Source organism: Falco naumanni, chromosome 13 (assembly GCF_017639655.2).
Source record: "Falco naumanni isolate bFalNau1 chromosome 13, bFalNau1.pat, whole genome shotgun sequence".
In the NCBI taxonomy this organism is placed as follows: domain Eukaryota; kingdom Metazoa; phylum Chordata; class Aves; order Falconiformes; family Falconidae; genus Falco; species Falco naumanni.
Window position 1 is genome coordinate 1,476,227 of NC_054066.1, and position 24,961 is coordinate 1,501,187.

Consider the following 24,961-nt stretch of genomic DNA (forward strand, 5'->3'; position numbering starts at 1 on the left):
TACTGAAAACAGTTTTATTTCCAGGATCAAATATTACAATAGGACATTTACATATATTTATAAAAAAATGCAGCAGTTGTGTATATAGATCAGAGGTTTCCTTGAGTTTGGTCCCTCCCAGCACACTGAGCTGAAATCTGCCAAATTAATCCTCTCCCTCCTCCCATATGAAGTCACCGCCATTGAAGAAAGTGACTATGGTAAAAACCGACAGGCAACGTCCTAATTTTGAAACTGTTATGTTCACCAATTAGAGGGAACTGCCTCATTTTAAAAAAAAATCACCTCTCCTATAGTCTGCTGTCTCTGATGAGGCACCATGTCTCCGAGTCAAGTTTTACTCAGATGTTCTTCATATAAATCCGTTCTATAAAATAGCACCTCGCCCCCCTGCTCCATCTACTGTCTATCCTCCTGTAGCTTGAGGTCTCAGGACCATGTAACAAGCAGTTAGAAAATTGCTTCTCTCTGTCCTGCAGACACTCACAGTAATCAAAGACCGACCGAATCCCAAACGTCTGCACTCACTCATAATATACCCATGTAAAACACCAGAAGATAAAACTGAGCCAAGCTGAGGCACTGATGTTACGTGCCGAATTCTCTGAATAAAAACACGAGTGTGTGTGTGTGTATGTACATACACATGGCTGTATTTATTGGGAGCAGACAGACACTAAGCATCTCACGGACAAGAGGAGACTGGAATAAAAGTCATCCTGTACATCACCACAGAAAGGGTGTCCATTAACCTCGCCGGCTCAGGAGCAGCTAGCAGAGCGTAACCAAACTGCGCCAAGATCTTGGGTTTGGACAGAGAAAACCTCAGCAAGACGGTCTTTGCAGATGTCAACCAAAGCCAGTCATCAAACGTGTTCAGACAAACCCCAAACCTGCGACTGCAGGTATTTCCAACAGCGCAGATCGCCAGCATAGGGCTCAACACATGAGATCTGTTTTGCCTCTACAACAGGAGCTGTTCCATTTATAGAAAATAATTCCTGTTCAAATAAATAAATAGAAAGGCTGGAAGGAGAGGAGAGGCGACACTCCCATCTATTAAAACAGCTACACAAGGCACACCCAGCCTTCGCGGGACTGAGATTTTGTGCTTCACCCACCTAAAGCATATCTCTGCTATCCCTTCTCCTCTTGACATCCAGTACTACCTATTCTTACTAACTTGACTAAAAAGGGACTGAACAAGGAGAAATTTGTGACATTTACTAAAAACTAAGGGATTAAAAATTATGGGGCAAGTTCCTGAAATGACATGCATCTTCCCATTCCCGCAGACGTTCTCACATGGGTCTCTACGTGATCTGTTTCTAGATGGTTTAGAGAACACAAATGCCACCTTTTATGCATCCCTGCAGCATTTGGTACCTAACGAAAGGCAGCCTGAGTGATGCCTTGCCCCCAAAAGAAAACCGCTTTTAGTTTAGCCCTTGTTGCTCTTGAATCCCTGCGAATAAGCTCAGTGCTCTGGCAAGAACAGAAATTTGAGAAGGCAGGCCCTTCAGCAGTGAGGTTTATTTATTGAAACGTAATAAAACCAGCTGCCCATTTCTGCGAGGGTACAAACCACAGCACCAGTAAAAGTGGAAACTGGTATAAGCTGGTGCAGGCGAGTATATAAATTTGGTAGTCTTTAAAAAATGAGGCTATGAAAGTATTGGACCACGTGAAACACAAGCTGTTTGCAGCAGCGAACAACGGACGTGCTTTACAGACAAGAGGGGTTACTCTCCTGTAATGGCAAGGGAGCAGATCTAGTGAGCTCTGGAAAGTATGCGGATGTAAAATTGCTGTTTAAATCCACCCAGGAAAAACGGTACCTTTAGACGCCTAACCATGTTTTACAATGCTGTTAGGCACACACATGGACATTTCTTTAATATTGGTGTTGTCAACTTACCTTATTTATCAAGAAGGGCAACATACTTCAGTCCACGAACGTCAGAAAAGTAAAAACCGCAGACCTTAATTCAAAGCTTAATGAAAATAATGCAAGTACACCCAGAAATGTTTGGCATGGCCTTTAACTGCTCTCTGTATGTCAAAAGGGAATGCTGTGAGGTTGAAGCTGGCCTACCAGCTTGGCATAAGGGTATGTATCATCAGAAAGACCTGAAATCCTCCTCTGGGCCTCTGAAAGATCACAAGTGGGAAGCCAACAGTAAATGTGTCAACAGCACCTGGCAGGGAAACCCAGTGCTCATTTTGCCTTCCATTTCTGAATACTGGCTGTGACTGTGAGCTACAGTTAAGACATCTGAACATCAAAACAAAGCACTGTTAGATGAGGAGCACATGCAAAGGAAACTTTGCCACAAGCAGCAAGAAGCTACAGCTTGAAACACGTTCGCTCTCCTCAGCTTTCTACCCCGGAAAGACTTCCACTGCCTACATGCACTTCTGCTCCTTCAAATTCATGGCACTCCTTGCAACACAACACACAAACTGTGGCCAAGCAACATCCACAGGAAGCCACAAACCACAGCTTTTGGAGGATTTTTTTTTTTTTTTTTTTTTTTTTTTTTTTTTTTTTTTTTTTTACTTTGTCCTTCACATTTCAACATCTTATTCTGCAATCAGAGATTTAAGGCTTTTTTTTTTCCCCAACCTTGTCAAAAGCAATTTGAACTTCAGAATTAACACCTAGAAGCAACTATAACAAAGGCTCTTTAGCAACAGAGCCCAACTAGCTTACACCTTCGCTGCTGCAAGCTGTCACAAGCAGAACTTAATGTTTTCAGCAACATTCCTCCGAACTCCTATGAAGAGGTTGAATCCTGGCTGGTCCCGTTTCTTAACGGCTTTCAGCCAGCACAGCACAGCTGACTGATGCATGCACTGCAGCACTGGTTTTGTTTTGAGTTGGGAAGAAGGAACAGCCACATGCAGAGATGCATATTCCTTAAAAGTTTTTTCCTCTGCCTCCTGCACACAAACCAAAGCAAAGGAAGACTGACACACACACCCCCTTACATTGCACAAGAGAAACAAAACAAAAACCAGGCTTGTAATTTCTTGGAACAGAAAAAAACTACTAGAAACTGAGATGGAAGCAAAATGCCATTTTCAACATAAACCTTCAATTTCACATTCTTCTTTCTCTGTTAGGTTATAAAAAGATTAGGGTTTTTTTTTTTAAAAAATAAAGCCTCAGCAAAGAAAATAAAAATTAAGCGAGAGCATAAAACCTCCTGGTTCCATTACACCAGCAGCCAAAACCATTTACCTTGAGATGCATGTTTCTTCATGGCTTAAAAATAAACCTGCTGCAGCCAAATGCGATGTTTGCTTCCCCGTGAGAGAGGTTAGTGAACGTAACAAAAGCAACTAAAACCTCGGGCTCCTAGATTTGGTTTGGATAGCAAGGTAAGTGTAAAGTTACTCCTTTCCCTAGAGCTGAGCAGAGAAGAAAGGAGCTGTCAGCTGCCCACCGCTCCGTGGCTCACACCCTTTGCTCTGCAAGAGGGGTAAGAAAGGACGGGTCACAGGCGGGGAGCGCACAGTGCGCTCTCTCCAGCAGCAGAACTGATGGAAGAAGTTCAGGCTCTTGCCCCCTGTGCAGCCCCCCCTCTTCCCCACTGCTAATACAGCTGTTATTTTATGTCAGATTGCTTCGACATATCACAGTATAGTCCCACCCAACCTGGGGAGGGGCAGGGGGAAGAAGAGAAGCTACTAATAAAACAGACCTGGGCCGTTTTCTATGTTTAACTCAACTGCTAGAAAAATTGATGTGAAACAACGTTCCCAGAGCAGATACAAACCCAAGCCTGCCCAAATCCAGTTGGCCCTCCACCACAAACACAGCCAACCAGCAACAACTCGAAAGAGGAACCACTGGAACCACAAAGGCTCCCTGCCTTACGCTGGAAGAACAGGCAGGACAGCAGGGAAGGTCAGCATGCTCCCATCCTGGCCTGCCCGAGGGACGCAAAAGGACCACGGCTGTACAAGTGCCGAGCACTGCATCCTGTTGGCAGCCTGCTAACCAGAGAAGATGCAACGAGTTTCAAGGCAAAGAATATCAGAGCGGGTTACTTCAACTCGACAGATGAAGCTACTTAGGGAAGCATTAAAACCTACATGGAAAGGGTTTCCTTTTGTCCCACGCTCTTGCATGTCCAAGTTTAATTTGGTTATCCTAAAAAACACAAAGCATCCTTCAGTCTGGAGGTGCCAGTGCTGCTTTGCAGACCAGACACCAACATCCCTCCCCACCACGCAGAGGGAAAGAAAGCCAGCTAGCTGTCAAGTCTTTTTTTTATGACAGGTGTTGTCCAGAGAGTCCAAGATTGTTACAGTATCCTGCCACGTTCCATTGGAATTCACATTCCAATGCTGGGAAGCAGCCTCCACAACAAGGTCTCTTTGCAAATGAAAAATGCCATCTGATCTCTCATTAACCATTGATCAGGACACTGCAATCAGATTTTGCTTTCCTGATACTGCATCCTGCAGTAGAAAAGCAAAATAAGCTTTTGCTTAGAGGGGAAATCAATTTATACAACTGTATGATCATATGAAAAACCTCAATTATGAGCAGAAGACAGCTGTGAGCTAGTATTACCATGGGGAATGCAAGACGTTTTCTGTGATTTCCTACATTTAAAGACTCCAAAGTATACAGGCTAATACAAAATTAAAGGCAAAATCTCTTGAAAAGTTTTAGTCCATGGTTAACTTTCTGACCACTAAGTCTTTTTCTTTAAGAACTATAATCACCTGACGGCTGCAGAACAAGATGGCAGTTATGGCAGGTCTCACGTGCTTTCTTCCTCACCGATGAAGAGCACGCTGAACCGAGTTCTTAGTTGTAAATACACAAATCTGACATCAGCCTCAAGGACGGCCGTATAAGTTAATGTACCTACTGTAACACCAACCGATCACCAGCTCAATGTCTAGAGAAGACACCGGAAAACTAGGGCACTCCGCACAGCCCAGCGTACACGCAGGATACGCCTGCATGGCGCCTGGTGCCGGCTTCCAGAGCCGAAAACAAAGCCTAAAAAAGGAGGGGCTTTCCATACAGCCTTCCAGATTTAGAGGTAAGTGACGGCAGATGAACATGAAAACAGAATAAAAAGCAGCCTAGAGCACTGAAGTCAACAGACTGTGAAGTCTTTTTATGAAGCACTAATTTGTTCCACAGTTTGACAAGGCTGTATATGTTTTTAATTAATGAGAGAAAACCCATTTAGGACTTGCCGTCTTGCTGAGCTGCAGTCGGTGCTCTAACACCCCTGCAAAGCTATCCACTCCTGGGGAAAACAAAACACCACGCAGAGGGAAAGCAAGCCAGCTAGCTGTCAAGTCTTTTTTTTTTATGACAGGTGTTGTCCAGAGAGTCCAAGATTTTTACAGTATCCTGCCACGTTCCATCTTAATTTGCAAAATCCTGAGAGCAAGTAAAAGAGAGACACTTAGGGGCTGTTGGGAAGAGGACAAATGGAAACCCCACCCCCACCTACTTCTACCAAGGAGTCAGTTCTGCTGCAACAGCGGACACGCAGCGTTCCCTCTGGGCTGGGCAGTACATCCCATACTGTGTATAGTTGGGGAGGGGCGGAATTTTGGTTAGTTGGCTGGTTGTTTTACTGTGTTCACTGGCAACATTTAAAGCAGGAGGAAAACATGCTCGCAATTTAGAAGCCTTTAAATTAGATGGGGGCAAAGTATCTCACCACAGCTCAACCCAGCTCCTTCCCCAAAACCAAGTCCTTGCAGAGTGCTAGGTAAGCAAACCCCCGAGGAGGCTGTAAGGTTAATGGAGACCTTTTGCGCAGAGAATCAGAACAAAGGAAAGACTGTACTGAAGATTACACTCTCTCCTTACAAAGAGATGACTCAGTGCCTTATCACACACTATTTTCAAAAATAAATTAAACAGATTTAGGAATAGCAGCAAGAAGGGTGTGTGTATTATGGCCAGTCCAAGGCCCAGCATACTGGATACACAGATCATTGTTTTACTTTATTCCGTGAAAACAAAGGAAAGATGTTCTTCCCAATGCTCTCCGCAGGGCCCAAGCTGAGGAAGAAAATAAAACTCTGAACACTCATTTGGTCACTAGAGCAGAAGGGAAGAAGAGCGAGAAGGACCAGCCAGCTGCCTGCCTGATTTCAGCACTGCAATCCTATGACCCTCAACTGCATATTTAACGAGTTGGTGTCCCAGGCAAAAAGGAGAGGGGAGGAAGGCTGGGAGAACTCAGGCCACGGTGCTAATTCCTTTCCTGCACAAAGACAGTCTCTTGAGGACACAGGCCTGCCTCCTGTAACGTGATCTCATAGTCCAGGTGGGAGAGTTTCCTTCGAGGGAAGTTGGTGAGGAGTTCAAAGCGTTCATTGGGGTATCCTTTTGACTGGACATGTTTCACAAGAGCCTAGAAGGCAAAGAAGTGTCACGTAAGTCAAAACAACACAAAAGAATGTGAAAAAAAATCCCGTTTTCCTTTAGAAACAGAACTTTGTAATCACAAAGGAAATTCTGCACGTAGTATAGACCCTCTTTTACTCCAATATCTAATTTGGCCCACACAAAGTAAGAATAATCACAAAAACTAATTGCCAAGTGATCCCTTATCTGATTCTTTAACCAGCATACATAATAGTTCATTTAAGTCAGTTGAATTCCGTATCACATGTTCAAGTCACAGTAGAGTAAGATTTGCCAAAAAAAATCCTTAAATGCCCCAAAATAGAAGCCCCCTCACTTTATCAGACATTACCCTTACGCCAAACCTAAAATCCACCAAAAAAGCATCTTTGTGAGGTAGCACTGACAAAAATAAATGCAGTATTTTTACCAATTTCTTTCCTGCCTTCAAGAAGCATGAGGGTTCGAGGTTGTTGGGGTTTTTTTAAAGCTTTCTTCAATTAATTGACTTCTCCGCCTACAATAGCAATTGGGGCAGGACATAAAGGGCATTGGGATAAAGGGGTATCAGCTCCAAAATCCAACAAGCAGACGTATCAGGAAGAGCTAATGTCCATGCTACGACGGCAGAGATTTCCCAAGCTCATCAGGAAACACAGCAGATGAGAGTGTAAAGTATGAATAGACAGCGATGGAGAAATGGGGTTTGGCAGAACAGCAGGGGATACAGCAACAGAGCAAGACTCAGGCAGAATGAAAAATTGCAGCTTTCCAAAGAGGGGAAAAAAAGACTATTAGTACGTAATAAAACAAAGTATGAGAAAATAAGGGCATTCCAACAATACAGTTGACATAGTTTTGTCGGCAACTTATGCCAGCAAATTAAGTGTAAGGAGGTAAGCTAGCAGTATTAACCTCCCACTAGTACTAACCATTCCACTAGCTTGCCCTCACTACTTAGCTGCCACTTTGGGACCACAGCAACCCAGCACACAGAAAAAAGTGGTTACAAACAAGCACTTGGCACTTACTGCCACAGCTCACGGACAAGGAGCTCGGGTGGCTCTTCATTTTAGTGTCTGTGTCCTGGTAGGAAAGCTGTCAGTCATACGGTGCTGACATGACCCAGGATACAGACTCCCACCACAGCCTACAGCAAGGAGCTGGAGGAAGAGGTCAGCTTGTTCTGCTGCATCAGGGAAGATAAGCAGACAAGGAGTAGGATGTGGAGAGCAACACTGCAAGGGCAAGTACTGATGTCTTGCAGCGCAGACAGAATGGGATGACCAGAAGCGAGACACAAACACAGGGAGGACTGCAACTTGCAAGATAAAGCACCCTGGAGACCTGTGGCAGCAAAACAGCAGCTCTCCTCTCATTTGGAAAAATAAAATTTAAAAAAATCAGTTGAGAAAATGATATAAAGTCTTGGCAATAAACGGGGAGGACAAGGAAGTTCCACCGGCAAACAAAACTGGACCCACCGGTCCTACTCAGCAGGTCACAACCAGCAGGGAGAAGCAGTGCATGCTGGTGGAGGGGACTCCTGCAGGGGACCGAGGCACCCAAGTGCCGACCTAACTCCGGGTCTTGGAAGTCTGCTGCTTGACGAGATCCAGGCTGTCACGGAGAGATTGTTAAAACTCATCTCAACACAAGTCTGCAGTGTGCTCCTGCAGCAGTGACAGGAAATCCAAACTGTGTAACAAGAGTATTGTCAGCAGATCAAGGGATGCAACTACACCACTCTGCTGGGCCACGCTTGGAATACTGTGTTCAGTTTTGGTCTCTCTACATGCAAAAGGAACAAAGAAAAACTGGAGAGGATCCAGTGGAGGGCCATCAAAATAACTAAAGTATAGGACATGCCTTGGTACATGAAGAAAGGTTGAGGGACTTGGAGTTGTTCAGCCTATAAAGGAAAAGGCTTGGCGGGAATATCATCAGTGTTCCAATACAAAGATGATAAAGACAGTTCTTTCACTAAGATGCACGGTAACAACACACACAAGTTGCTCCAGGGGCAATTTCACCTGGATATAAGGAAGAAATTCTTTACCATGTACCATGACAGAAATTAAATTTTGGAGCAAATTGCCCAGGGAAGTGGCACAATGTCCCTGGCTTTAAGTATTCTAGACTCAGCTCAAGAGGGTCCTGGATAACCTCATCTACAGCCCTGCTTTTCAGAGGGTTAGACCAGATGATCTCCTGGATTCTTTTCAACCTGGACTTTTCCAATATTTAATGATTCCATTCCTGAACAGCCAGGGAAGTACCTGCACAGAGATTTCTTCCAAATTCATCAAAATCCACACACAAACCCTTTGGTATGAGGAGACTGTTGCCCAAACCTCCTCTTTTACCTGGACCAATGTCCAACAGGCTTTGCAGATTACAATGCCTGCACCTGATGAGGAACCAAAGTAAGCAGTTTTTACTTCCTTTTCAGGCAACAAGGATGATCAAAATTCCTTTACAAACCATTGTACTTAAAAAGTCATTCAGTTAAGTTTACTGCCCGCATCTCCGAGCGATCCCATTAAAAGGCCAATCTCTCCTGCACACCTTACACTTGGTAAATGAATGTTACTCAGGCAGCCAGTCAGCGATGACAATGAGCAACTGCTTCTATAAAAAGGTAGTGTTGCCTTTTCTTTTTTGCTTGGCAGGGGCAGGGGGAAGGATTATGGTAATACTGGAAGCATAATCATATCCTGAAGATACAGTGCGTAAAGAAGCGCTCTTGCTCGGTAACAATGCAATGATTAAAAAAAAGTTTTAAAAAGCAGCCAGCCATTGGTGGGAGAGCAACATCATATCAGTTAAAACTTCGGAAGTGCAACTGTCTCCTTAAACAATTTCTTTTTATAGTTCTGGACAGCTTTAAAATGGAAGCAACTAAGGACTGAAAAAAATCAGCATGGAAATGATGCTCACAAAGAAGCATCTGAGACTCAATCTTGATCTGACTGAAACGGCTTTAAAAGATCACACGCCATGAGCACAAAAGCTGGCTGTTCAGCCCTGCCATAAAAAGATATCTTTACCCATAAACCTTGACTCACCTAAATTCCTCTGCTGACTATAGAGCAGGTGGCAGCGAAGGAAATCACACGCTGAGACTAACTTCCCTTAACTACTGCAGTCCACAAAAGGAGTCAAACCCCAAGTCAGGATTATCGGGAATATATCCACACTACACCTACGTACCACCTAAATAAATCAGTTAAGTATTCAAGAGTGCTACATGTTTAATAATACATGCAAATTTATCTAACAGACTGCTTTCAAAAAGCATTTAAGATACCAGAGAGTACTTGGAAAACGATTAGACAGCAATGATTGCTACAACAAAGCAAGAATGAAGGTCTGAAAGTAAAGCTGGTTCCTACAGTAACAGTGATGCTCTTGCCAGTGCTCCTCAGTCTTTGTATTTCAGCTGCAGGACCCTCCACATGAAGCACTGCAGGCAGTACACAGCCTACCTGCTTATGCGTGGGTTTGAGAGCTGATGGCATAACAAAAGCAACTTTTTTCTTCCCTTTTATTTTCAGGCAAAAACGTTAAGGATGATAATATGAGCTTGAGACACTGTATATTTCTAGAGTGCTGCAGACTAGGTGGTAGTCTCATCTTCTGTAAGAGATGTGACACTTTCCTCCTAAATCTGCAGAAGTCCCTTCTGAAGAGGTGTCTTTTTGCCTTCCCTAAGACTTCAATGCTGACCTTTTAGGTTGATGGCTATAAAATGAGCTTGACTAGCCACTGTCACGAATACTCGCAGCTAACAGGAATACAGTGACCTTTTTACACACTGCTTCCAGATAAGTACCTGACAAATTTTGATGGAAATGCCATCCACGTAGACTTCTCCAAGGTAAACAAATTCAAAGCAGTTAAGACAGACACAATTATATTAATTACTGTGCATCAGGTAATAAATTTGTTTTGGGAGAACCTCCTCCAAAGTCTGTTCAGTCATCCATATCCATAAGGCAGTGGGGAAGTATGATTAGAGAGATGGAGGACAAGAATGAGAGTTTTACCTTTGCTTTTACTGCTGTCTGACCATGGGCCATGACTGAACTTTTCCATTTAGGAAAAAAAACCCACAAAACCACAAACAAGTGAGCTGAGAGTATTTTATGGTACTTCAATGATTAACGCAAAAGTCGTAGAATTATTTTAGAAAGACAACTAGCAGGTTTAGGACCAAGGAAGACACTGGAGTGTACACACAACCCGAGCAGCAATGGAAACATACAGAGCAAGCAGAGTCTGTTGATGGGAAGAGAGGAATGGCATGGAAGAAACACAACAGAATGACTGCACAAGCACTCCCTGGATATACCACTTTCACTAGACATGATTTCAATAGTGCCACAAAAGAAAAATAAGTTCTCCAGTTTCAGCTCTCCTGTACTCACACGAGGATTCGGATTAACTCCACTCACCAGAAGTTTAGCTTGTTCAGGCAGTGAAATTTGTTCCCTCTTTCCATCTGGATACCTTAGCATCAGCTGTGCCTTTGGTCCTAGCATAAAGGAAGTTACTGCAAGTTAACAAACAACAAGGCAGCTGAACTGAGCTCTTCTGTAGATTTTAGGTGGCATGCTTTACTGTGCAGCACAGCAGGGTTAGGGACTAGGGACAAGTACAAGGTTCCAGTCTATGAAGATATACTGCTACCACACGTTTAAAATACACACATCGAACTCAGGACTCTTTCAAGAGTTAATAGCAGTGGCTGAAACCAGTCAGTGTTCCCACAGAAAAACATACTGTGCTACCTCTGCCGCTGAGGCCACCTCGCTCTGCTGCATCCCAGCCCAGGCACTGCAGGGAGGAACAGAGACTCCAGGGACTCGTTCGTATTGGCCAAAGTTGCGTTACTAAAGTTAGTCCAGACCGTCAAGGCAGCCAAGCTAACTGAGAGCAAGGTAGGGCTGACGTTATTCTGCTTCTCTCTACAGTTCTGGTAGAAGCCCTGTCATATGCGCCTGCATTACACCCGTGCGTACTTTATCCACGGACAAGGTCTCAATCTAAGAAACCTGAACTCAGTGACTAACACAACTGCAGTCTGCGGCATCACTACGCCAAAGTGGTGCTGCTGGCAAGGTGAATCGCTCAAGCGTCTGGTGTCAAGGATGAAGTAAGACAGAAGAAAAGATTTAGTTTTTCAAAACAAGGAATGAAACCATGCTTGTAGCATATAAAGATTTTCAGGGAAAAAAAACCAACCACATCAAAACACAGGTCACTTAAAAAAAAAAAAGGAAAAGTGCCAACTTACCATTCACATCTGGGCTCTGAAACGTACTTTCAGGCTTGTCAGTTGACTCCTCCAGTATACCCACATCAATGCAGGGCAGTACTCTGTGATTTGATGTTGTGCCAGGCTCAGTCCTTGCAGGAGGCTCAGGCTGAGGCCTCCGGCTCTCCTCTTTTTTATACCCCAAGTCCTTGTGTGGAGACTTCCTCAACTTGGCAGGATTCTCTGATTCCTCTTCCTCCTCAGATCCACAAACAGAAATAAACTCCTCGCTTCCAGAAAAAAGCTCTGACTCTGACTCTTCATCTGACCGACTCTCCTGCTTGGCCTGTGAGGAATCAAAATGCGTCTCCTGTAACGAGGCTCTGATAGCAGCTTCCAGCTGGCTGTCCTCACTGGCATCAATGAGACTCTCCTGTTGAACACAGACAGAACACAAATACATAAACAATGCTTTTAAATACATACTGAAAAATCAAGAGGACATCGGTCTACCAAAGAGAAGCTACTAAAACCGTCAGGAAGAAACAGCATGGAAAGCTAGTCATGGTGTGACTACTTAATGACTTCTCCTTGGAGTTTTGCACGGAGTAATACATTTTACTTCCACACATGCACAATTCTGTCACTGCTAAATCCAAAACAAATGCCAAAAGCACAAACTGCACAAGAAAAATGGTTATCATGGGAGAAGGCATTTCCTGGTGCATGCTCTGGCACTAACTCATTAAGTCTGTTTTACTACCAAATAGGTAATCAGTACAGCTGGATGAAGACAGGCTAGCCCGTTCTTTCAGGCTTCTCCTAGAGGGCTCATACTTACTGAACGAGAGCATTTTTGGGGAGGGCTGGTAGAATGGCCATCCAGCTGTCCATGCTCACCCAGGAACCCAGTCACTTGGTCCAAGAAAGAAGTCACATCTAGCTGGTGCCACTCCACTAGTTTCTGGCCTAGGGAACAAAAGGTGTCATGAAACATAAACTTCAGCAAAAGACTGCAGCTTAGTGGTCAAGCACACCAATTCACTGCTGTGCACGCACTCTGCGATAGTCCGTATTTGTGGAGCTGCAGCTTCCCACAGGCTATTACCTGATCATTATGAAGCTTCCTCCTTTCACTCCCTTGAAAAGGTTTCAGTCATGGACAGACAAATACAGACCCTGTTTATTTCCATTGTTTTCATCTATGGGAATGTGTGCACAGAATGGTGAATTAGGCTTCAAAATGGAAAATAAGTCAAACCACTAAGTTCAGGAAAAAGCATTTCTTGCCCGCCTTGATTCTGCACCTCAGCAACCAGCATTTGTTTCTGCAAATGAAGTGCTAAGACGACTATCCTGACTGCAGTTCCAACATTAGAAAAAGTAAAAACAAACTAAAAAACAGTTCAGGGTGGTTTAAGTCAAATAGCAAGAAATCTCAGCTCTGATTACAGACACAACTAATTCAGTCCTGAGAAGCAGGAGACCAGACCACTAATATAATCACATTATATGATGACAAAGAAGATGAACAAAGAGTGTTGGGACTCAAAAGAAAAAGTAACACTTTTTTAAAAGAGCTGGAGAAGGAGGTAGAAGTTTGATTGTTCAGGTAAAAAACCAAAACCAAACAACAAATGCAAAGCCAAAATGGTATTACAAAATTAAGCTGCAATTGAGTAAGTCCTCACTAAGCCTCAGAAAGCTACTGTGCAAGGAGCAGGAAGCACGCTCATGTAATGCTTACAAATGCTGTAGTGCATTCATCACATGATTTCAAGTAGCTTTTAAAAGGGCAAGTTAAAAAAAATTAATTTCAGAGTTTTACCACCAGATGGTACCATTTTCACTTTCTAATACGATAACCTAACAGGACAAAATTTTAGCAAGCCTTGGGAGTTTTACCCCCTTAGCTCCTCCAAAACACACTGCTTCACTACTTCAGGGACAACAAGGTCTCTCAAAGAGCAAACCAATGGAACTGAGATTTTTCAGCTGAACGCACTGCATACTGCAAAAGATGGTATTTTAGCCTACACCTGCCTGTCCTTCTCACAGGATAGCTAAACTGCAGGTAACCAACTGTCACTTATCTTACCTGTCCTGGGATCCAGGATGGAGACATAAGGGAAGTCTGCTAATTTATAAAACTGTATATACCTCTGTCCTTCCTCGCTGTCATGGTATACCTACAAAATACCATGGTGGAAGCAAATTACTGGGTGGAGAGGAAACATGAACTGTACTTTGATAACATACAAAGTTTTCCTCTGTTTTACAGAATACACCACAAAGGGTACAGTTCTCAGTCACACCGACAAGCTAAAAACACGCCTCTAATGCTACAAAGCAAAAGGCAGTTCATGCATTCAAGTGCATTTCCATGAATCACATCTACATCCATGAAGTCCACCTCCATGAACTACTGCATCTTTCCTGCAAGTTCACCAACAGAACTGCAACAGCACCATTTTATTCAAAGTCGTCAGGTTTTTTTCACCGCCCCATCTACCAGGACACCAAGTTACCAGCACTGCCCCATTAAATTTCTCACCTGCCAAAAAATAAAATGTTCCCGGATTATGTTCTTCACAGCCTCATTGCTCCAGACATCACGGTTGAGACACTGACAGGCAAAATCTTGCACATTCTGAATGTTTATCATGAGCCATTTGTTCTGCATCTGACCACACTCCTTGGCCTGCAAGCAGAGAGAAAAGCTTCATTAGGCAAAACTAGAGAGCCAGACACAACCAATGCCAGCAATGATCAGTGATGGCTTCTAACACTGTCAGATTTTTCACCAAAACCCCTTTCACAGTGAAAAAGATGGACAGTGCTAGTGAAAAGGCATCCACATAACAGAAGGCAGGGCTGAAAGACCTGCTTTAAATGAGACTGGTTGAATTACAGAATCACATCGATGAACAGAGCTGCTGGATTTCAACAAGCCAAGCACAGAGTGGGAAAAGCAACTTGGGGGCAGGATGGGACGGGACACGGGGACGCCGAATAAGGTATTTGTTCGGGAAAGAGCGTAGTCAACCACACTGATCTGACAACAGAGGAAAAACCTGCTCACTCTAAAGATAAACCTGTGGATCATCTTCTATTGAAGTAGGTTGCATAATTGACAGAGGATTTGCATTAATTCAACAGGACCCCCTCTCTGCTTGTTTTCTTTTTTCTCTCAACGTTTCGAGTTACTCTAAGTACTGTGCAACTGCCAAATTAGGCATCCTTTTTTGATGCTCGTTATCCAGACTGCAAGTGGGGAGGAAGACAGGAAGGCGCAGGAAGAAATCTTACTGGTTTGAGTCACAAAGCTGGCATTGTCTGATTGCTTGGTTGCAAGTTAATGGTAGGAGTTTGATCAAGAATGTAATTCTGATCGCTGAACTGTCATACCTGTTGAAAAAAAGAGGGCTATATCAACAGCAGGAATGCTCTTACCACCTGGAAAGACTGGAACTAGCACATGAACTCCCTTTTCTTTTAAAAAAGAAAAAAAAGTGTTTATAAGTGTGTTCACATCCTGCTGGTAACACACTTAACAGCAAATTCAAAGAATTCGGACGTTACACAAGATTTTGCTGTTCTGGGCAGTATTTTGTTCCCCAAACCAAAGTTTTTACTTTTAAAATGAATTTTAGCCAGTGCACTTTTGAATAGTCAACCTATCCAATGTGTGATAGACAGACACATGAACCCCGCACACTTAGCTTCACAAAGTGAAGAATCTCAGTCTACAAAATCAATCTGCATGACCTAGTGACCCGCAGATTTAATTTACTCAAAGGAAAAAAAAAAAAAATGAATGTAGAAGCATGGAATAGTCCTCTTGTTCTCACACGGGACCTCATGCTAACTACTTACCACTAATATTACAGTGTCAGCATCCAGTATTTGGTCACCAGGAGAGAAAAGTGGAGCAGGTGACACCTAAGTAACTGGTAAAGGTCTTAAATATAGTCATCATGCTTTTATTTAGAAGACTTGTTTTGAGCTAACTGGGCTTTAAGAACTAATTCTAGGAAATCAGTTTAAGACAGGGCCTAGAGGGACTGCCCAAGTTTAAAGGGAACAAAAATCCTTATGTTATTTGAGTCAATTGGATTGCCCTAGTCCAGTGTTCCAATGTAATCCACACTGGATTAAAAGAACAAACTCAAAAATATATAACTAGAAAGTCAGAAGGTGCATCTGGCTCTTCCACAATTTGTATATTTTGCAATATTATTGAAAACCTGGCTCTACCTCTCTTCCATCCAGCTAACGTCCTCAAAAGGATGCAAGCAGGAAATTCCACACAGAACATTTGCAAAGATGAGTTTTCACCTGTAGAGCAGGTATTGCTTTGAAAACTACTTGTAACTTCCTTCTAAAGACAACAGGCTTCACATTTAACATTTAAAAGGACACAGTTAATTGCTACCATCTCACACACACACAATTCTGCTCTTACACAACTAATGTTTTTTTTCTGAGGGGGTGGAGGCAGGGGGAAGGAGAAGAACTTGGGGGAAAGAAATGCTGTGGGTTTGCAAATTGTACTGGTAGGTCATTTTGGTAAGTGAAAAAAGAACAAGGGAAGGCTCAAGAGCTGGCTTGCGTGACCCAAGCTAAGTCTGATGGCTTTAGATCCAGTTTCCAACATCAGCTGCCCCCATTTCTCCTCCTCCTTTGAGGTATAAAGGCCCACACCAGGCACTTAGAGCACACAGACAGGGCAAGTACAGAACACCCACTCTCGGCAAGGATCTCTGTTCAAGCTTTCAGCAATCGGCAGAGTAGGAGCTTTCAAAGACAGAGGTAGCGGATCTCAGATAGAACAGGACAGACACAATACCAAAACAAAACCAATCCATCCTGAGTTTACCTTTACCCTTTCTACCTAATTCACATTTTTCACTACTACAACTTACAGCAACAAACCAGCGATCTGGTTAGGCTACACGTGAAAGAAGTCTTGTTTTACACTCAGTACTGGATCTCACTGGATAACCTCTAGCTCTTGCACTAGTAAAAATAACATGTTTTCCTCTCATTTGACTTTTCTGAACCGTGCAGGGTTTATAAATGTTATGGCGGTTCTTGCTTGCTCAGCTTTGTTGAAATGCACTGCTCCTTTAAGCCAGCAGAGAGAAACAAGGAAGTGGAGCCAGCATCTTGTGACCTTATGGACATCTGCTAATCAAACATGATTCAGTTTGGAAGATAACAGGTGACAAAGAGCATGAGATTATCTGACAAGAAACATCCTATATCTGCTAGAATTACACTTCTTGCCTGGGCCAGGGCATACGTCCTTTCCTCAGCCAGCCATTCCTGTGCCAAAGGTGCATCTGCAAACTGTACTTATACAAACGGCCAGTCTAGAAGCACCTTATGCAAATTGCACCTTTTGGGTACAAGGACTAGATTAGCTTCCAAACTATCACTGCTCACTACATGCAAAGAAAAAAAAAAAAAATCAGTTATCAGCCATAAGCAGGAAGCAGCTAGAAAAGGTATGACTTGTAAAATGAGGAAGCTTCATATAGACAAACTTGAAACTCTGCAACATTACATACAGTCACTTCACAAAAGTACTGAAATCCTAATGAGTGTTAAGCAGAGAACTGCATGCACCAGAACTATTTCCTCCCTAAACAAGAAATGTAAAATAAGTCAGTGTGCACCCCCTACAAATCAAATCATATCTCGCATCATTTGCATGAATAGATGAACACCTGCAATCCTTGGAAGCAGTCTTTTGAGATGAGAACAAAACCATGCTGTTCTTTATAGAGCATGTTTGGTGCGGCTTTTATTTATTTATTATACTCTAGTGATTTATTCCTAGCAGATTCTACATTAAGGAGATAACTCTGAAGCTTAATACATATTAAAGCTCAATATTACAGTCAGAAAACTAATCCCTTGTGCAGTCTTAACTGACAACAGCCTAATTGTATAACCATGCACCACTCTTTAGTGCCACTGTGTATTTAAGATCTGAAAGTTTATCTGAAATTTTCTAGTAGGGGGGGGAAAAAATAAAAAATAAAAAAGAGACAGTTCAGGTCAACATCTCACTGGCCCATCAGTTGTTTGCCTCTGGCTTACATAGCCACATTCCACCAGTCACTAGGTAACTAACATCTAGTGGCTCATGTTCAAAAAGCCTGCGTGATTAAAAGAGTCTTTTACAGATTTTCTGTATCAAATCTTTTTTCATCATATTTCTGTGGTGTAATTCAGTTCATCACACACTTAACAAGTATAAGGTTCGTAAATTGTTCTGTACGTGAAGCACACTGCTTTTTCAAAACCAGCAAGTTAAAGTGTTGAATGACATTTTTTTTAAAGTTTTTCTTCAATGAAAATTAATTCTCACATACTCTTAAAAACTAATGTTACAGAGTTAAGATGAAATGGCAATTTTCTGCACCTCATTGATAATGGAAGTCTCTTTGTAATTGAAGAAAAATGAGGTTTCTTTGGGAAAATGAAAGACAACAGTTTACTTACTATCAAAATCAACCTTAGAGTACTCGAAGAGGAGCCACAAGAGATAAGCAACAAAGATACATGAAAACCTTAGTAAGACAAGATGGCACCACTCCGGCTAAGTTTGAGTAAAGTCATAAATCCTGAATGATTCTATGATAAACGTACATGGCATCACGCTGGAAGAATGTTCCTGCACCCCCCTCCAGAGGTTAGAATACACCAAACAATACTAAGAAACCCCCACTCAGGTTAACATTAAACTACAAGAGCATCAAAACGACAGTACTTACTCCTTGGTACTTTGGAATGTGATAAACATCTCTCACTTATTATATAGTTTATACACGTTTATCTAAGTGTACAGATAAGGAAGAAGCTAAGAGCAGCTTGCCAGAGGTGAATTTCGAGAGACTCTGGTCACGGGATTCACAGGAGACCCGACACTGTCCCAGTGTGAAGCATTAAAGCAGCAGTCATAAAAGGTAAAATGGAAGAGTGAGGAGCAAATAATTGAGAAGCTAAAGATTATTATTGCAGTGAAGTTCGGGAGCATTGGTTTGAAATTAAGGGTATCCCATGGGACAATGAACTGTACAAGAACACAAAAAGGTGAACACCAATATCAGAAAGTATAAATGACTTTGAGTTACTGAAAAGAACAGGACAAGGTGTGTGTATATACACACACATGCACGCACACCTTTTTTTTTTTTTTTTTTTCAATTTGCAAGACTGAATAAGAATGCAGAGACTTTAGGAAAACCAAATCTATCAATCAGTTACTTCATCCTCTGAAACTACTTTTGACTGTGGCAGATGCTACAATCAACACTGCTGAAGTCTTGGTATGTTTTCAGCAAGACCCAAGGAAAAACTAGCACACACCTCAAGTTCTACCACCGAGGGCAGAGGGCACTTGCTATATGACTATACATTCCAGTCTGGAGTGAATTCCTTTTACTGTTGCCTTGAACCACTCATTCGCTGGATTCACGATCAGCTCTGAACCACAGGCCCCGTAGGCATCATTAGCTGGAGGACCTAATGCAGCCTTGTTTGAAGTAAACCCTGAACCGCGTATCACACGGCAGGGATGCCTCAGCAACAGCTACTTCAGCCTGCTCATCTCCTTCCATTGCACCAAATTACGAGGCAGAGACAGGTATTCTCTGTCAGCACCCTTTCAAACCTGGAATTTTGCTAGAAAATTAAACATACGGAGAGCACTGTCAGAATACAGGAATTAGTGACATGGCACCTGATCCCCAGTGATTTAGGAAGCATAAAAAGAGATGAGGCTAACAGGATGAGAGTTGGAGACTCAATAAAGGCACACAGCGTTCCTCCAAAAATTCTCCAGGAGCGCTCCAGTATTTGTGCAAGGCAGTAGAGGCAAATGTGAAAAAAATGTAAATAATATTTTTGTTCAGCTCATGCGGTCATATCTCTATCACTGTTTTCAGCATCTGTATTGCACCATTTGATCATTAGCTTGCATTCTCATTAAATCATCATTATATAATAATAAATCTCAGCTACTTAAAGATGACCAGGTAGAAATTCAGTAGTAACTGCAATTTCTGAAGAATATCTAGAAATTCTGGACTAAAAAAATGCATACACCAGTTCGCATATTATCTAATTATTCATTAAGTCCCTGGTCCATATCATAACAACTTATGACTAGATCCACACAAGCCTACACAGACAGGAAAGGTGACACCTGAAATTATTTAAAGCTAACAGTCCCCTTCTCAGCCAGACGATCTCCTGGATACTTTTTGCACCACTACCAGATGCAAAAGACAACCAGTGTGCTTTTATACAAGAGCAAGACCTCTACTGAAGATAAAGTTGTGCCTTCACGACAAAGCCACACTCAAATACTTTTACCAGCTCAGGTATCAGAAACCACTTAGCCATGTTAATGTTAAGTCTGCCTGAGCTGCTTAGCCGGGCTGTGCTGCAAACTATATCGCCCCTTGCAAAGTCCTTGCTCACCTATCAAAAGCAATCTTACTTCAGCTTTTTCTGTATCATGCTCTACAGAGATACTTCAAGGGATGCGTTTTTTTCCATGTTGACCAGCCTCCCTTGCGCACTAAAGTCCTTCACCAAGAGTGATTTGCCACACTGACATTTAAACATAAACAATGTGGTCTATTATCATTAGTTAGTCCTTCAATATGTCATCAACATTTCCAAATGTAGTCCACTGAATATTTATCACTATACAGTCTTTTGTAAATTCCTGATCATCCACCAACAGATCCACACATGCCAATAGCCTAACATAAGGCTTCCACACTGTACACAGTCATCACATAAGGAACTGCACCAAAATTTCAAAACTTACCGTTTCAAAGCTGCCTTTGTGCATCAGATCAATGGGAGGCCTGAAGAGGTCTGCTAGAGTAGTGAGTTTCTTATCTACTGCCCCTCCATTTCGTAGCTCCTGTTCCTGTCGAACTGTACAGCCCCAAGAGGAAAGGAAGTTGAATTAGACAAAGCACTCAGAAGATGGATTTATTGTAGGCTATATGCTCATACACAAAACTCCAGCACTAGAGTTGCAAGGTTAGACCCCACTGAACAAGACTAGCGGCTACATAAGGTAAGAACCCTGCTTGCCCCAGCTTTCTTAAGCACTGGGCATTTATTTCACTTTTAAACATGAGTATCAGCAGAGGGAGTCACATGCCAGTATTTGAAAACAAGCAAAAAAAGCGCACTGTGACTTGTCCCCAGTGATGCTTTTAAAGGGGAAACTGAGATAGACTGTAGCATCATAACTGTTACTTGGAATATTTCTATTCCAGTGTTTCTATTTCTTGACTGTAAGGCAATCCCACAGAAAAAACAAACAAACAAACAAACAAAAAAACCAAAACAAAAAAACCAAGAGACTTAGCTTACACGGAGAAGTATCTTTGGATGTTTATATTACACATCCAGTCTTCCCACAATCAGCTCAAGATACCACTGTCTCTTTCAGGTGAACATGTTTCCAGCCTTGTTTACCCCTAAGTACTTTGAGCATGTTTCTTTTAGGGGTATCAATTCCGTTTAAAATAATACAGAATATATTTCCTACATAGCCATGACTATATACAATAAAGGTAAATCACAGTAACTGCTCACCTAAAAATGCAGCGATACAATGTATTTTGACATTAGGTGTCAGCTGAAATGGGCAGTAACTATCCCACCACCAAAAACTTTCCAGTACTGAAAGGAGCTGTCAATGGGCCATAGCATACAAGTGGTTTTTGAGCAGACACTGGATCCCCACAGGGAAAAAAGCATCCCTGTGGAGCAGGCCTAGGAGCCAGGAAATAATATGGACTTTTCAGAGATACTCATCTATGAAGTTTTACCAAAAAGCGTGATAAAGTTTCATCGTAAGCCTTGACAATGCTTTTGCATATTGTGCATCTCTAAATGTCTCAAAACAGAGTAGAGAGGATGAGAAAAAAAGTTAAGGGTATGATGATTTTGTAAATGATGTATTTTCATTTATACAGCTGCCAGCGACGTTAGCACTCCAACAGTTCATTATTACTGGAAAACCCTGAACAAACCTGTCAGGGCAAAGAAAGTAATTACACATACTTAGTTTCGCTTCGGCATCCAACAGCACCAAACTACATGGGAACCTGGTCCATGGTTAGACCTCTTAAACACTGCAGCAATATCACCGGTAACAACTGTGCAACAGCTCTAACTCAGCTGGGCAATATCTGGTGTTCTGCTGTCAAAGTACCATATTCTATGAAACTTAATGGCTTAAATAACAGCCAGCACTTTGTGGTTTGGAGATTCTGCATATGAACAGATAGCGGTAAACAGCAATTAATTCATGAGAACCTTGTGGATGAGCAAGACAGAAGCCTCAGGGCTACTCAGATCTAATGCAAGTGCCAGCATGACCACTGGCCAGCTAAGAAAAATTCAGTGGATGAACTTAATTTATACACGGGTTTTAGATTCTTCCCCCTTTTCGATTCCTTCTAGAGCAGGCAAAGTTGTTTGGGTTTGGGTTTTTTTTGAGAGAGAGTTATCATAAAAATATTTGCCATACCAAAGCAGACAGAATATACTGTCTGCAGGTTTCACTCGGGTAACACAGGCCAGTGTTTGGACCAGCATCCTCACTACCTGCTTTATATGTCCATCACTCAGTAGTCTCCCCCACCAGCTACCCCAAAACAATAAACTAACAACCTTAACTGTACCACAAACATGGGAGAGACATCAGCAAACAGTACTGACACTGCAACAACGAACAGCCTATTAATGTTATTAAAAAAAGATTTTGTTACACAGGAGGCAATTTAAAAACCAACCACTGAAAGCTGTCCTAGCTTACAGCAGAAACTATTGTTCAAACTTATTTGCAGTAAAAAACCGTAAATAACAGAACCTCTAGCTCACTGATCTGTAGAAACTTACTGGTTTCTGTCTGAAAATCCCGAAAGCCATCAAATATTGAGCGCGCAGGTCTGCGTCTTTTAGGAGCTTAAAAAAATAATTATTTCAAGAATTATTTCAAACATATACAATATATAATAATTACATATTAACGCTTTCCATAACATGTGTGGGAAAACAGAATAGGTACCCAAAGCACGAATAATACGGGAGTAAGGTAATTAGGAAGGGCTGCAGGGTGGGAGGATGGAAATAGGCAGTTTGTAAGACCCACTTCCTAATACTTTCTCCCTCCAGCAAATCTTACCCCAGGAGCAGTTAGCCCTTTCTGACAGGCTCACCAAGGCCCATAAGTATGTAGTGGCAGTGCTGTCACAGCATCAACATGTCACAATTCCAGTCAAGATTTTTACCAAAGACCTTCAACTAGATGAAAAACTTCCAAAGATTAAACCCCATGGGAGAATATTTTCTTTGTTAGGAAACACATTTGTTTTTTCCACAGGGCATTTCTGTTCTTTTCCAATCTCTTAACCAGATCCTGTCCCAGCTGCTTGGCTGGCAACAGCCACATTCTTCCATTAGATCCAGTATCACTATCTGCAAGGAAATCTTCAGACCAGATTATCTGCAGCTGCACAAAAACAGCAGCCCAGGCAGATAACTGGATTAGTACCTGGAAGTACCACTCAAGTACAGCACAATCCTGTACTTGGAATAAATCCTGGCAGGCAGTTCTGCTTTGCATTCCAACTATTCAGCTGCACTACTATTAACTGAAAGCAGAAGAATTTTAAGATGTAACTTTTCAAAGCCTAATCGTTACAAGACATAATAAATAACAAATAAAACAAAGTGAGATAAATCTAACATATACCCACCGGAAACCTGTGTTAGGAAAAATCCATTGACTGTGAGAAAGCACAACTTATGCACAGGTCACACAGCAAGCACCTCCAAAATTCAATTTTAGAGACCTTTCTGGCTCTGCACCCATAGCATGTGCAGCATCTTTCAACTTATGCCACAACAAGGGCATAAAGAATGGAACACAGTTGTTCCTTGCATTCTTGGTGTACAGAGTATGAAGGAAAGAATTAGTGTATCTGACACAGGCTATCACCGGGGAAAAAAAAAGCAGGCCTGAATGAGGAACATGCCTGTCAATAATGCCTAACTCCAGGAAGTAACAGCTCTTTCACCACTAAATGCTTAGGCATAAACACAACCCATTAAGGCCAACTTCAGAGCGACTCAGGCTACAGCTGAGAATAGCAGCTGAAGGACCACTTCGGCAAAAGCAGCATTTCCCTTGCCCAGGCTTAGCTACAGCCTGACAGTGCTGGTGAAGATGTTCACAGCAGTCTGGAGAGATGTTTTTCTGATACCCTTTGTACTGCGAGATGGGACCCATGTATCTGGCAGAGCACAAACAGACAGGGTCATCTCTTCAACTGGAAGAAAACCTAAGTTCATATAGCCACCTCAATATGACCGTTAAAAACAGACACCAGCACATCCCCTGCTTTGAGGTTAGAGCTGAAAAGACCAAGTGAAGCATCCCTCCAGTTTCAGTGAGCTTTTCAGGCTGCTTCACGGTATAAAAAGAAGTGGCATTAGTGAGCATATTAGCACTGGTGAATCAGACAGTGCCAGGAGGCTATCACTGATCCACAGATCGCTTCAGCTGGATGGTCAGTGACAATGCATCCAAGATCAGAGTGTGACCGGTAGGTAGAACAGGACAAAGCATCAGGGTCATCAGATCTTAATCTTGCACTTCTTAGATTCTTGAACCCATAGGAGTCCACAGACCTTTGTAAAAACTCTGTTGGGCCACAGGAACTTCAGGCCTTCAGAGACCCCTCAGCAGGGCACTTTTCTCCAGAACCACCACTCAGCCTATGTATCCTGCCTAAAGAGCTCCTCTCTGATGTTGAAAAAAAAGGATCAAGAGAAAAGCAGTTCCAGAGTGATCCTGAAGCTTGGCCTCCTTCTCCTTTCTATCACAGGAACCGAACAACAGCAAAAAGCATTTCCTATGGGTATGAGGCCACCTTAAAGATGAGCACTTGCATGTCCCTTCTTAATAAAAAGGACAAGACTCCCAAACCACTTGCCGTGATAAAGGCCACACGGCCAGCCAGAAATGGCCTGCTCAACACAGGAAGGACAGACCATCACAAGGCTAGAGGAAGTAAGCGTAAAGAGGGCCTTACATCTCCTTACAGACATGGACACTGTGCAAAAGGAGAGGATAATGGACCAGGTAATCCAGTCCTGCTACGGAAGTTTCACCCCTGTGCTGCTGTAAAAGAACCCCTACAGCAGAGTTTTCTGACTGAGGTTTTGAGATTCAGAACATTAGTGTATTACGT

The 24,961-nt window shown here is 42.5% G+C and overlaps 1 protein-coding gene across 2 annotated transcripts in view; it reads right to left on the bottom strand.

Annotated features, from left to right (window-relative positions):
- UBXN7 (UBX domain protein 7) overlaps nucleotides 1-24,961 on the bottom strand; it is a 31,167-nt gene continuing 6,206 nt past the window's right edge. Inside the window, exons 4-11 of one of the 2 annotated variants that reach the window (XM_040612646.1) lie at nucleotides 22,605-22,670; nucleotides 20,509-20,621; nucleotides 14,212-14,358; nucleotides 13,756-13,846; nucleotides 12,499-12,626; nucleotides 11,697-12,090; nucleotides 10,855-10,934; nucleotides 1-6,404 (exon numbers count right to left, since the gene is read on the bottom strand). In XM_040612646.1, the coding sequence (XP_040468580.1) occupies nucleotides 6,243-6,404; nucleotides 10,855-10,934; nucleotides 11,697-12,090; nucleotides 12,499-12,626; nucleotides 13,756-13,846; nucleotides 14,212-14,358; nucleotides 20,509-20,621; nucleotides 22,605-22,670 (1,181 nt within the window). In that variant the 3' untranslated portion in view covers nucleotides 1-6,242. The remainder of the gene's footprint in view (nucleotides 6,405-10,854; nucleotides 10,935-11,696; nucleotides 12,091-12,498; nucleotides 12,627-13,755; nucleotides 13,847-14,211; nucleotides 14,359-20,508; nucleotides 20,622-22,604; nucleotides 22,671-24,961) is intronic. The other variant, XM_040612648.1, reaches the window with a different exon arrangement.